The 14,683-nt window shown below is 44.9% G+C and overlaps 3 protein-coding genes across 6 annotated transcripts in view; 1 reads left to right on the top strand and 2 right to left on the bottom strand.

Moving 5' to 3' along the window:
- Positions 1-14,683, bottom strand: part of LOC111957646 (ankyrin-1-like) — a 312,240-nt gene that overhangs the window by 88,563 nt on the left and 208,994 nt on the right. The gene's annotated exons all lie outside the window — the stretch shown is intronic.
- The window catches only part of LOC111957647 (oxysterol-binding protein 2), a 275,496-nt gene that overhangs the window by 176,382 nt on the left and 84,431 nt on the right, over positions 1-14,683 (top strand). The window lies entirely within an intron of this gene.
- LOC139023605 (zinc finger protein 135-like) lies at positions 9,080-12,017 on the bottom strand. The gene is made up of 4 exons (XM_070437085.1): positions 11,921-12,017; positions 11,220-11,429; positions 10,920-11,135; positions 9,080-10,596 (listed from the first exon to the last, which is right to left on the bottom strand). Exons 1-4 carry the CDS (start codon positions 12,015-12,017, stop codon positions 9,629-9,631), a joined length of 1,491 nt encoding a protein of 496 aa, XP_070293186.1. The 3' UTR covers positions 9,080-9,628.

The raw sequence follows: 14,683 nt of genomic DNA, 5'->3' as shown, positions 1-14,683 counted from the left end.
CATTCATAGACAGAGCTATGGACTGACCATTCATGATGTCATAATGATCTGCTATGAACTGACCATTCATGATGTCATAATGATCTGCTATGGACTGACCATTCATGATGTCATAATGATCTGCTATGGACTGACCATTCATGATCTCATAATGATCTGCTATGGACTGACCATTCATGATCTCATAATGATCTGCTATGGACTGACCATTCATGATATCATAATGATCTGCTATGGACTGACCATTCATGATCAAAGATCTGCATGATGTCATAATGATCTGCTATGCTGACCATTCATGATCTCATAATGATCTGCTATGGACTGACCATTCATGATATCATAATGATATTTTAACCATGTTTTTGGCTATACAGGGTTTGTTTACATTTACAATGTTTCCAAACATTGGAGGACAACAAGCTTATATTTTGGGGTTCTAATGGAGTGTGACAGTTGAAATAATCTCATGAGGGATTATAAATGATATGTTTAAGAATCAATAGGGATATACAGTATCATTAATTTATAAGTCTAAAAATGTATGTTACAACTGCAGATCGCCCCTTTTAAACACTATAGTATCATAACATATTTACATATATCATTACAACAGTTCACAGTAACAGAGGTCAGATAGGCTACAGTTTACGTTGTTAAACAACGTCACTGCTTTACTTTTTAAACTGATGAGTGAGATGTGTAAAGGCACATTTGGATCACTACAAGGTCATTGATAAACTTATCTCAAATACAACCTGCCCCACCGCCTTCCTGTTTAAACGAGTAGTACAGCATCAATAGAGTAGTGCCCTGTGGGCCATCCTATTGAATACAAAATATGTCCATAGAATCATCCCACTGGGCACAGACGTCAGTTCAACGTCTAGTTTTAATTCAATTGGTTGTGAATTCAACGTGAAATCAACAAAATATTTCACCATGTCATTGGATTTAGGTCAAAAGTTTAGTGGGGAAAAAATTAAAAAAATTCCCTTTTTAAAAATCCGATCAGTTTTCCACGTTGACTCAACGTCATTGCATTGACGTTTTTGGTTGAAATGACGTGGAAACAACATTGACTCAACCAGTTTTTGCCCAGTAGGAGGATTATGACAGATTTCAGACAATCTTTTTTTAAACTCAGGAGAAGGGCTGGTTTGGATTGACATCAGAAGTAAACAATATGAGTGTTGTTGTTCTGTCATAATCTGGATGTAAACCTGTGTGTAAAATATTGCCAAGTATCCTTGAATTATAAATGCAAAAAGAAACTGTCTGTGTAATGCCTCTTCTTCATTGACATTGTATTATGTTGGTTGGCATGGCACCCACAACAATGCCTTTTGTTACACTTTCAGGAAGGTCAGGAAAATGGCATCCCTTGAGCGGGCAAGAACAAATGTATGTTAGGAGAAGTGCAATATATTCATAAGGCAGTTCCCCAACTGGTGGCCCGCGGGTGGTTTTATTTGGCCCCCAAGTTTTCTGAGCAAAATGTTTATCAGCTCCAAGCGATTTTTTATAAAAAAATCTGTTCCACATAATAGAGAGAAACAGTGATCGTATACAAATGTAAACAAGGCTTGAAATTGTTTGTCAACATATCTGTTTGGGCTTCTTGCGGTCAATTTGCAATTATGTTCCTCCCCCGACCATCCGCTCAAGAAAAAAAATCGTCGCCACAGCTGAATCTAGTTCATGATCCCTGTCATAAGGAGGAAGAAATGTATAGAAAAGGATCAAAGGCAGAGGATAGGTGATAAATACAAGCTTTAATCGGAGATAGAATGGAAGTTGAATGAGGGTGAATTATAGAGGTGTGGTAGGGGTTATAAGTTCTCGGAGCCCGAAGCATGCGTATGATGGTCAGGATAAGATGAATCTGTGACTTAGGAGTGACATTTTTGGAAAAGTGGACCGCCTTTTGGCTGATCCATTTGTGGTTTCAGGGTGGTGTGAAAGGAGTTGGGTGCTGTGAAATCAGTAAGGGTCACCAGAAGTGGTCTTGTGATAATTGTTTGTGTTTCTGCTGGTCAGAGGGAGCAGGCGCTCCGCGTTAAACGAATGGGGAGAGATGTGAATTGTTTTTGCTCTCAGAAAAGCACCATTGAAGGGAGTTATTACTGAGGTAGCGGTAAATGTGAAAGTGGACCAACTGAAGGGGAAGATTCCCAGTGTTTTTGATGTTCGTCGTTTGGTGCGACGCAGACAGGGTGGCGTGAGTGGTGAAACAGAAGAGTCATAGTCTGTCATTTTGATATTGAGTCTTTGCCCGACCAAGTGATGTTAGGATATTTCAGTTATACCGTACAAGCTTTTGTGCTGAATACAATACGTTGTTACAGGTATCAAGCTTATGGGCATGTGGCAGCAGTGTGTAGGAGGGAGGTTCCTAGGTGTGAGAAGTGTGCAGACAGGCATGAGACAAAGGAATGTGTAGCATTGGGGAAAATAGTGGTATGTGTTGTAGGTGGTGCCCATGGGGCTGTGGGATCAGAAATGTCCAGTGAGAGAGAGGCAGGTTGAGGTTTCCAGGGTTAGAATAGTGCAGAAGTTGTCATATGCTGAGGCAGTGAAGGAAGTAGAGGAAGATGGGTTAAGGGGGAGGGATCCTGAGAGGAGTGGTGTAAATAGTAGAAGCTGCACCAGTACAGCGGGATGGGCCGAGGAGTGATGTATGGTTCAGTAAGATTGTCTTTTTAGCGTTCATAGCAATGGTTATCAACTTTATGAAGGGATGGAAAATAAGTCGCAGAAAATAGAGGTTGTGGTGGCAGCTGCATAGAAGTATTTGGTTGTACGAGAAGAGATACAGCGTGTAGAGTTGAGAAGATGGTGTCCTGTCCTTTCAGGCTGTTGGCCTGAAGTATGACTAGATAGATTTAGTGGAGTAGGATAGGTTTGATTTTTGCTCTTTTCGCATGCCAAAATAAGCTGTTGACCAACGGGTATTTCTAGGATTTTAAAACATTGTGGGCTTAGCCACAGCCAGTAAGGGGGTTTGTGGGCATCCTCCCCCACCCCCCAAAAAATAAAATAAACATTAACAGCTACAGTTGAAGTCGGAAGTTTACATACACTTAGGTTGGAGTCATTAAAACTCGTTTTGGAAAAAAGGGAGATGGTTTGTCGAAGAAGAATGATAGAAAGTGTAAGCAGAGTGAGCTGTATGCCGGATCAAGCTCTGGAGGAGAAATGGAAGTGAATGAGGGTGAATTATAGGAGGTGGTAGGTGTGGTAAAGTTCTCGGAGCCCGAAGCGTGYWATGATGGTCAGGATAAAGATGAATCTGTGACTGTAGGAGTGACATTTTTGGAGAAAGTGGACCCCTGCCTTTTGGCTGATCCATTTGTGGTTTCAGGGTGGGTGTGAAATGAGTTGGGTGCTATGAAATCAGTGAGGGCAGGGTGGGTGTGAAAAGAGTTGGGAGCTATGAAATCGGTGAGGGCAGGGTGGGTGTGAAAGGAGTTGGGTGCTATGACATCAGTGAGGGTAACCAGAAGTGGTCTTGTGATAATTGTTTGTGTTTCTGCTGGTCAGAGGGAGCAGGCGCTCCGCGTTAAACGAATTGGGGCAAGAAATGTGAATTGTTTTTGCTCTCTAGAAAAGAACACCATTGAAGGGAGTTATTACTGAGGTAGCGGTAAATGTGAAAGTGGACCAACTGAAGGGGAAGATTCCCAGTGTTTTTGATGTTCGTCGTTTGGTGCGACGCAGACAGGGTGGCGTGAGTGGTGAAACAGAAGAGTCATAGTCTGTCATTTTGATATTGAGTCTTTGCCCGACCAAGTGATGTTAGGATATTTCAGTTATACCGTACAAGCTTTTGTGCTGAATACAATACGTTGTTACAGGTATCAAGCTTATGGGCATGTGGCAGCAGTGTGTAGGAGGGAGGTTCCTAGGTGTGGAGAAGCTGTGAGCAGATCAGGCATGCGACAAAGGAATGTGTAGCATTGGGGAAAATAGTGGTATGTGTTAATTGTAGGGTGCCCATGGGGCTGGGGATCAAGAAATGTCCGGTGGAAGAGAGGCAGGTTGAGGTTTCCAGGGTTAGAAAGTGCAGAAGTTGTCCTATGCTGAGCCAGTGAAGGAAGTAAGGAAGATGGGTCAACGGGGGAGGGATCCTGAGAGGAGTGGTCGTAAATAGTAGAGCTGCTACGTGCAGCGGGATGGGCGAGAGTGATGTATGCTTCAGTAAGATTGTCTTTTTGCGTTCAATAGCAATGGTTATCAACTTTACTGAAGGGATGGAAAATAAGTCGCAGAAATAGAGGTTGTGGTGGCAGCTGCATAGAAGTATTTGGTTGTGACGAGAAGAGATACAGCGTGTAGAGTTGAGAAGATGGTGTCTGTCCTTTCAGGCTGTTGGCCTGAAGTATGACTAGATAGATTTAGTGGAGTAGGATAGGTTTGATTTTTGCTCTTTTCGCATGCCAAAATAAGCTGTTGACCAACGGGTATTTCTAGGATTTTAAAACATTGTGGGCTTAGCTCACAGCCAGTAAGGGGTTTTTGTGGGCATCCTCCCCCACCCCCAAAAAAAATAAAATAAACATTAACACTGACAGTTGAAGTCGGAAGTTTACATACACTTAGTTGGAGTCATATAAAACTCGTTTTTCAACCACTCCACAAAAACTATAGTTTTGGCCAAGTCAGTTAGGACATCACTTTGTGCATGACACAAGTAATTTTTCAACAATTGTTTAAAGACAGATTATTTCACTTAACTCACTGTATACATCCAATGAGTCAGAAGTTTACATATACTAAGTTGACTGTGCCTTTAAACAGCTTGGAAAAATCCAGAAAATGTAATGGCTTTTAGAAGCTTCTTTAGGCTAATTGACTAATTTGAGTCAATTGGAGGTGTACTTGTGGATGTATTTCAAATGGACAGTGACCCCAAGCATACTTCCAAAGTTGTGACAAAATGGCTTAAGGACAACAAAGTCAAGGTATTGGAGTGGCCATCACAAAGCCCTGACCTCAATCCTATTGAAAATGTGTAGCAGAACTGAAAAGCATGTGCGAGCAAGGAGGCCTACAAACCTGACTCAGTTACACCAGCTCTGTCAGGAGGAATGGGCCAAAATTCACCAACTTATTGTGGGATGCTGGTGGAAGGTTACCCGAAACGTTTGACCCAAGTTAAACATTTTCAAGGCAATGCTACCAAATACTAATTGAGTGTATGTAACTTCTGACCCACTGGGAATGTGATGAAAGAATAAAAGCTGAAATAATCATTCTCTCTACTATTATTCTGACATTTCACTTTCTTAAAATAAAGTGGTGATCCCAACTGACCTAAGACAGGAAGTTTTTACTAGGATTAAATGTCAGGAATTTGAAAAACTGAGTTTAAATGCATTTGGCTTAGGTGTTGTACTTGCCGATAACTTCGACTCCAGATAGCAATGAAGCATGAATTGTGGCACTTTGAGATTAGGACATTGAGAGATTAGCATCTTTTTCAGGTAACTGTACCTCCCACCTGCCACAGCAGACACTGCCAGTACTCAATTACAGTGCTACTGTGGGTCTCTCTACTTTGAAACACACAAGTCTACAGTGATTCAAAAAACTCCATACCACCTGAACAACTTCAAACAAAACTCTGACCTCGTCTAACCAGAGAAACTGATTAAAGAATCCCACAGTACCCACACCCTCTCTCGCACATACAGTACAAGTCCACAGTTTGGACACACCACATTCAAGGGTTTTTTCTTTATTTTTTACTATGTTCTACTGACATTGTAGATAATAGTGAAGACATCAAACTATGAAATAACACATATGGAATCATCTAGTAACTTCTTTGCTGTCCCTTAGTCTTCTATGCACTGCATAACTGTATGTACATGTGATTTTGGAGTCCCTTCTGGCAAAGAAGTATTTTTGTTTGTTTGTTGTTGATTAAAACACGATCTCCCAGAATCCCCAGCTCTCATTGGTAGTCCCTGCTGAGACTTTTGTGGCAACTAGTGACAACCCAACAGAGTCGGGAAGTTTGAGATGTGGATGCCGATGCGTAAAACAGTTACGGACAAGATTGAAGTAGATTCGATTACGTTTTTTGCAACAATGTCTCCAGAACAGGTACAAAAAAATATTATTCACTGGGTATAATTCTAGTTTTTAGATGTGTAAATAAAAAATATTCACCTTGTCAGCCAGAAAGGTAGCTAATGTTAGCAATGACAAGGTGCTAGCTAGCCAACTCGCTAGCTAGCGACAATGTTGATGATCATTACCGTGAATATTCTAAAATGGATTAGATTGTTTCTCTCAATCTCAACTGACAAAGCTAAAACATTTTTTTATTTTTTAAACATTTAAGCACATTTATAAAAAATAACAGAAATACCTTATTTACATAATTATTCAGACCCTTTGCTTTGGACATAAAATTGAGCTCAGGTGCATCCTGTTTCCATTGATCATCCTTAATATTCTACAGCTTGGAGTCCACCTGTGGTAAATTCAATTGATTGGACATGATTTTTGGAAAGGCACACACCTGTCTATATAGGGTCCTAAGGTTGACAGTGCACGTCAGAGCAAAAACCTAGGCATGAGGTCTTGGGAATAGTCCGTAGAGCACCGAGACACTATTGTCGAGGCACCATCTGGGGAGGGTAGCAAAACATTTCTGCAGCATTGAAGGACCCCAAGAACACAGTGGCCTCATCATTCTTAAATGGAAGAAGTTTAGAACCACCAAGACTCTTCCTAGAGCTGGCCGCCTGGCCAAACTGAGCAATCAGGGGAGAAGGGCCTTGGTCAGCGGTGTACCAAGAACCCAATGGTCACTTTGACAGAGTTCCTCTGTAGGATGGGAGAACCTTCTAGAAGGACAACCATCTCTGCGCAGTCCACCAATCAGGCCTTTATGGTAGAGGTGTCCAGACGGAAGCCATTCCTCAGTAAAAGCGACACATGACAGCCCGCTTGGAGTTTGCCAAAAGGCACTTAAAGGACTCTGACATGAGAAACAAGATTCCCAGAATGCCAAGCGTCACGTCTGGAGAAAGCTGGCACGATCCCTACGGTGAAGCATGGTGGTGGCAGAATCATGGTGGGGGATGTTTTTCAGCAACAGGGAGACTAGTCGGATTGAGGGAAAGATGAACGAAGCAAAGTACAGAGATATCTTGATGAAAACCTGCTCCAGAGTGCTCAGGACCTCAGACTGGGTAGAGGTTCACCTTCCAATAGGACAACGACTCTAAGCAAACAGCCAAGACAACACAGGAGTGCCTTCGGTCAAGTCTTTGATTGTCCATGAGTGGCCTAGAGCCCGGTCTTGAACCCGATTAAACATCTCTGGAGACCTGAAAATAGCTGTGCAGCGACGCTCCCATCCAACTTGACAGAGCTTGAGAGGAACTGCAGAGAAGAATGGGAGAAACTCACCAATACAGGTGTGCCAAGCTTGTACCTGCATACCCAAGAAGACTCGAGACTGTAATCGCTGCCAAAGGTGGTTCAACAAAGTACTGAGTAAAGGGTCTGATACTATGTAAAGTGTGATATCAGTTTTATTTAATACATTTACTAAAAACATTCGACAAATAAAAAATCTGTTTTTGCTTTGTCATTATGGGGTATTGTGTGTAAATTGATTTAAAAACATGTTTTAATCCATTTTAGAATAAGGCTGTAATGTGGAAAAAGTCAAGGGGGCAGACATGTCAATAGGTGCCAGCCATGGTGAGTGGAGACATCATGTCAATAGCCACCACCATGGTGAGTGAGACATGTCAATAGGTGCCAGCCATGGGAGTGGAGACATGTCAATAGTGCCAGTCATGGTGATGGAGACATGTCAATAGCCACCAGCCATGGTGAGTGGAGACATGTCAATAGGTGCCAGCCATGGTGAGTGGAGCAATGTCAATAGGTGCCAGCCATGGTGAGTGAAGACATGTCAATAGGTGCCAGCCATGGTGAGTGGAGACATGTCAATAGGTGCCAGCCATGGTGAGTGGAGACATGTCAATAGGTGCCAGCCATGGTGAGTGGAGACATGTCAATAGGTGCCAGCCATGGTGAGTGGAGACATGTCAATAGGTGCCAGCCATGGTGAGTGGAGACATGTCAATAGGCCAGCCATGGTGAGTGGAGACATGTCAATAGGTGCCAGCCATGGTGAGTGGAAACATGTCAATAGGTGCACGCTCTGGTGAGTGGAGACATGCAATAGGTGCAGCATGGTGACGTGAGACATGTCAATAGGTGCAAGCCATGGTGAGTGGAGACATGTCAATAGGTGCCAGCCATGGTGAGTGGAAACATGTCAATAGGTGCAGCCATGGTGAGTGGAGACATGTCAATAGGTGCCAGCCATGGTGAGTGAGACATGTCAATAGGTGCCAGCAATGGAGTGGAGACATGTCAATGAGGTGCCAGCCATGGTGAGTGGAAGACATGTCAATAGGTGCGGCCATGGTGAGTGGAGACATGTCAATAGGTGCCAGCCATGGAGAGTGGAGACATGTCAATAGGTGCCAGCCATGGTGAGTGGAGACATGTCAATAGGTGCCAGCCATGGTGAGTGGAGACATGTCAATAGTGCCAGCCATGGTGAGTGGAGACATTGCAATAGCGCCAGCCATGGTGAGTGGAGACATGTCAATGACCGCCAGCCATGGTGAGTGGAGACATGTCAATAGCGCGCCAGCCATGGTGAGTGGAGACATCATGTCATAGGTGCCAGCCATGGTGAGTGGAGACATCAGTGTCAATAGGTGCCAGCCATGGTGAGTGGAGACATCATGTCAATAGGTGCCAGCCATGGTGAGTGGAGGACATGTCAATAGGTGCCAGCCATGGTGAGGGAGACATGTCAATAGGTGCCAGCCATGGTGAGTGGAGACATGTCAATAGGTGCCAGCCATGGTGAGTGGAGACATGTCAATAGGTGCCAGCCATGGTGAGTGAGAGATGTCAATAGGTGCCAGCCATGGTGAGTGGAGACATGTCAATAGGTGCCAGCCATGGTGAGTGGAGCATCATGTCAATAGGTGCCACGCATGTGGTGGAGGAGACACATGTCAATAGGTGCCAGCCATGGTGAGTGGAGACATTGTCAATAGGTGCCAGCCATGGTGAGTGGAGACATCACGTCAGGTTTGAATGTATTATTGTCATAATGCATATTGTGCATCTCATGCCATACATAATCATATCATCCTGTCAATTCATATCTGACATTAAGACACTCTACAGAAACTTCATTGAGGTTGTATCTTACAGACTGAATAGCTAGTGGTTAGTGATACAACCTCAGTTTCTGTAGAGTATCACTAAACTAACCACTAGCTATTCTGTCACGGTGAGTGATGTCTAATGGCACATTTAGAGTACAATTACATGGATGCATGTTGGGGACTTTTATTTTGAAAAAAACATGTCCTCAATGGGAGCAGCAGGTAAAACCACCAGCAGGCCTCGACTGTTTCTCAATTCATCATTCCCCGATTCCTCACATTCTTTCTCTTAGCCTCCCTCCAAAATAGCAATGAGAAAAGTCAGAGAGGAGGGACCTTGGAACTTCTCCTCTATTACAGTTGAGAGGAGCGAGGAATCACAGACAGTCTTTTCTCCCGTCAAACTAGACGGTCGTCTCTTTCATATGTTTCTGTTGGTGTGTCTTTAGTGCTTTGGGTACAATGAACCCTTTCCCACACAGGCTACAGACGTACGGCTTCTCCCCTGTATGAAACCTCCTCATGTGCACCTTCAGACTCCCAGAGGTGGTGAACCCCTTATCACAGACASTACAAGTGTACGGTCTCTCTTTAGTGTGCTTGATCTGATGCACTCTCAAGTTCCCCGACTGGGCGAAACTTTTCCCGCATATGGCGCAGACGAAGGGTTTCTCTCCGGTGTGTGTTCTCTGGTGACTCTTTAGATCCCCATCTCGTAGGAACATTCTCCCGCAGTACGAGCAGCAGTACTTCTTTTCCAGGCTCTTGTAGTGCATTCTCGCGTGCACCTCCAGCCTTTTCATGTCCGGGAAAGTCTTCCCGCACTCGCACATGTGGTGKCGGACCTCTTCCATGTGTATCCTCTTGTGTTTCTTCAGGCTTTCGCTTCGGGCAAAACGTTGGCTACACACAGAACACCGGTGCGGTTTTTCCTGGGTGTGGATCARTATGTGRGTCGCCAAGGACGTTTTCTGAGTAAAGCCCCTCCCGCAGTAGGAGCAGTGGAGGAGGTTCTCCCCTGTGTGGATCGACCGGTGGGTCTTCAGGGTGTAGAAGTGGGTGAACGTCTGGCCGCATTGGTCACAGAGGTACGGTTTCTTGTTGTTGTGTGTCTGCTTGTGCTCCCTGTACTCCAACAGGTTGCCAAAGCTCTCTGGGCACTTGGAGCAGTGGTACGGTTTCTCTCCTGTATGGGTGCGCTGGTGAGTCTTTAGGTCCTGCAGCAGAGTGAAGGTCTTCCCACATGGTTGGCAGATGTGCTTGGTCTTCTCTCCTGTGTGGATCGTCACATGAATGTTCAAGTCGTCGAGCTTCAAGAAACTCTCCTCGCAGACAGAGCACTGGTGGGGTTTCTCTGTGCTGGCRCCCTCTCCTGTTTTAATGACAACATTACAAGCGTTAAAACACAAAGACGGAAAGGAGAAATTAATTGGCGCAGAGAGGAGAAATGAATTGGCGCGGAGAGGAGAAATGAATTGGCGCGGAGAGGAGAAATGAATTGGCACGGAGAGGAGAAATGAATTGGCGCCGACAGGAGAAATGAATTGGCGCGGAGAGGAGAAATGAATTGGCGCGGAGAGGAGAAATGGCACCGTTGCAGAAACAAAGCGTTTGTTTTTGGAAACGATCTGGTAGTCCATCCCTGTTTCTGTTTACTTCAGTTTCCTAGTGAACACGACTCAGGGTCTCTCTTACCTTTGTGGATCACCTGGTGTCTCTTCAGGTCCTGGTATCGCAGGAAACACTTCCCGCAGACGGAGCACTGGTGGGGTTTCTTTCCGCTGTGCGTCATTGTGTGCGTCTTCAGGCTGCTGGCTGCAGTGAACCTCTTACCRCACTGGGAGCAGAAATATGGCTTCAGCTCCTGGTCAGGGTCCCCTGGGCTGTCAGGRTCAGAGCTGGTGCCCTCTCCTGTTTCAATGACAACATTAGAAGGGTTTAACGCAGGARGAGAAYGATGAGGAAAGCACAACTCCAACCTGGTGTTCCTCTCACCTTTATGGGTCACCAGGTGTCTTTTAAGGTCGTAGGGTCGAAGGAAGGCCTTGCCACAGACGGWGCACTGGTGGGGTTTCTCTCCGCTGTGGATCTTCATGTGTGCCTTAAGTCTGAAGGCTGCKGTGAACCTCTTMCCRCACACAGAGCAGGGGAACGGTCTCTCCGGATCTCGTTCCCCTGGGCTGTCTGCGTCAGAGTTGTTGCCCCCTTCAATGACAACATTACAGGGGTTACAATGCTGCACTGTCAATAAATTACCGTTTATTACAGACTAATACACATATAAATACCCAGCTAATTTACRGAAAGAGGCACTGGTGTGGATATGTTGATGTTTCTTCAAGTCACCTGTCKTCCAGCAGAGATCTCAGGGTCCTGTTCATTACTGCAAATTACTGTTGCAAAATGTTTTGCAAACGGRAAACAAGTGTACTATTATTGGATAGTTCCTCCCACTTCGGCCCATTTGTTTCTGTTTGGTTCCTAATGAATATGACCCAGGTGTGTGAGCAGAGACTTCAGGGGTGTATTCACTAGGAACAAAACTGGAAGCAAACAGAACAAAATGGAGAGGRACCTACCTGAATATGTCCAATAAAAATTTTGCACAAATTATTATTTTTTTCTTTCAGAGTTAAAGGTTTCCGTTGCAAAACGTTTGCTACAGTGTGCGACTCGTGCGTTGGTGTCTCTCTCACCTTTGTGGATCTCCTGGTGTCTCTTGAGGTCCAGGGACAGCAGGAAACACTTCCCGCAGACGGAGCACTGGTGGTGCGAAAACCAGCAAGGACACATACAGTAGACTTACACCCTATGTAACTGTCCTCTGAGCCTCTATAGTCACACCCTATGGTAACTGTCCTCTAATAATCACACCCTATGGTAACTGTCCTCTATAATCACACCCTATGTAACTGTCCTCTATAGTCACACCCTATGGTAACTGTCCTCTATAGTCACACCTATGGTAACTGTCCTCGAGTCTCTATAATCACACCCTATGGTAACTGTCCTCTGAGTCTCATAATTACACCCTATGGTAACTGTCCTCTGAGCCTCTATAGTCACACCCCTATGGTAACTGTCCTCTATTAATCACACCCTATGGTAACTGTCCTCTATAGTCACACCCTATGGTAACTGTCCTCTATAAATCACACCCTATGGAACGTCCTCGGTCTCTATAATCACACCCTATGGTAACTGTCCTCTAATCACACCCTATGGTAACTGTCCTCATAAATCACACCTATGGTAACTGTCCTCTATAATCACACCTATGGTAACTCCTCTATAGTCACACCCTATGGTAACTGTCCTCTGAGTCTCTATAATCACACCCTATGGTAACTGTCCTCTATAATCACACCCTATGGTAACTGCCTCTGAGCTCTATAATCAACCCTATGGTAACTGTCTCTCTGATCTCATATCACACCCTATGTAACTGTCCTCTGAGCCTCTATAATCACACCCTATGGTAACTGCCTCTATAATCACACCCTATGGTAACTGTCCTCTGAGTCTCTATAATCACACCCTATGGTAACTGTCCCTGAGCCTCTATAATCACACCCTATGGTAACTGTCCTCTATAGTCACACCCTATGGTAACTGTCCTCTTATATCACACCCTATGGTAACTGTCCTCTATAATCACACCCTATGGTAACTGTCCTCTATAGTCCACCTATGGAACTGTCCTCGAGCCTCTATAATCACACCCTATGTAACTGTCCTCTAATACACCCTATGGTAACTGTCCTCTATAATCACACCCTATGGTAACTGTCCTCTATAGTCACACCCTATGGTAACTGTCCTCTGAGCCTTATAATCACACCCTATGGTAACTGTCCTCTATAATCACACCTCTATGAAGCCTCTAATCACACCATGGTAATGTCCTCTGACTCTAATCACACCCTATGGTAACGCCTCTATAGTCACACCCTATGGTACTGTCCTCTAATCACACCCTATGTAACTGCCTCTTAGTCACACCTATGTACTGTCCTCTAGCCTCTATAATCACACCCTATGGTAACTGTCCTCTATAATCACACCTATGTAACTTCCTCATAATCACACCTATGGTAACTGTCCTCGGAGCCTCTATAGTCACACCCTATGTAACTGTCCTCTGAGCCTCTATAATCACAACCGGTCGTACAGTACTGTTTCCGTTGAATTCAACGATGCACCGTTCTGTCATTCTGAACACAATCCTGGGCTTGCAAAGGTCATGTTCTACCAACGAGCACACAGGACAGTCTTCCAGCAAGAGGTGTTTCTTCACCTTTGTGCACCACCTGGTGTCTCTAGACACACAGCCACAGGACAGTCTTCCAGCAGAGAGTGTTCTCTCACCTTTGTGCACCACTGGTGTCTCTTCAGAACACATAGCCACAGGACAGTCTTCCAGCAGAGATATGTTTTCTTCACCTTTGTGCACCACCTGGTGTCTCTTCAAACACATAGCCACAGGACAGTCTTCCAGCAGAGACTATGTTTCTCTCACCTTTGTGCACCACCTGGTGTCTCTTCAGAACACATAGCCACAGGACAGTCTTCCAGCAGAGACTATGTTTCTCTCACCTTTGTGCACCACCTGGTGTCTCTTCAGAACACATAGCCACAGGACAGTCTTCCAGCAGAGACTATGTTTCTCTCACCTTTGTGCACCACCTGGTGTCTCTTCAGAACACATAGCCACAGGACAGTCTTCAGCAGAGACTATGTTTCTCTCACCTTTGTGCACCACCTGGTGTCTCTTCAGAACACATAGCCACAGGACAGTCTCAGCAGAGACTATGTTTCTCTCACCTTTGTGCACCACCTGGTGTCTCTTCAGAACACATAGCCACAGGACAGTCTTCCAGCAGAGATATGTTTCTCTCACCTTTGTGCACCACCTGGTGTCTCTTCAGAACACATAGCACAGACAGTCTTCCAGCAGAGACTATGTTTCTCTCACCTTGTGCACCACCTGGTGTCTCTTCAGAACACTAGCCACAGGAAACGCTTCCCGCAGACGGAACACCGGTGGGTTTGTCTTCGCTGTGGATCTTCACGTGGATCCTAGGCTGGTCGGCGAGGTGAACGTCTTGCCACACTCAGGAACAGCTGGTACTCGGTCGGTCTGAGTGACTGACCAGCGAAGGACAACATTCAGGGTTAAACAGAACAGTGGGACGGTTTCGCAGTGCTTGACTGCTTAAGAGCATTACAAGCAGTTACAAGAGAAGTAGGTGCTAATAAGGCTTAAAGAAACAGAAGACAGTGGTACGTCTGTCTGAGGTGACTGCTTTAAGGACAACATTACAGAGGTTAAACAGAACAGTGGTACGGTCTGTCTGAGTGACTGCTTAAGGACAACATTACAGAGTTAAACAGAACAGTGGTACGTCTGTCTGAGTGACTGCTTTAAGGACAACATTACAGAGGTTAAACAGAACAGT

This window comes from Salvelinus sp. IW2-2015, linkage group LG33 (assembly GCF_002910315.2).
Source record: "Salvelinus sp. IW2-2015 linkage group LG33, ASM291031v2, whole genome shotgun sequence".
Lineage (NCBI taxonomy): Eukaryota > Metazoa > Chordata > Actinopteri > Salmoniformes > Salmonidae > Salvelinus > Salvelinus sp. IW2-2015.
Note: the sequence above shows the minus strand (reverse complement) of the source record. Positions and strands in the feature narration are given on the sequence as shown.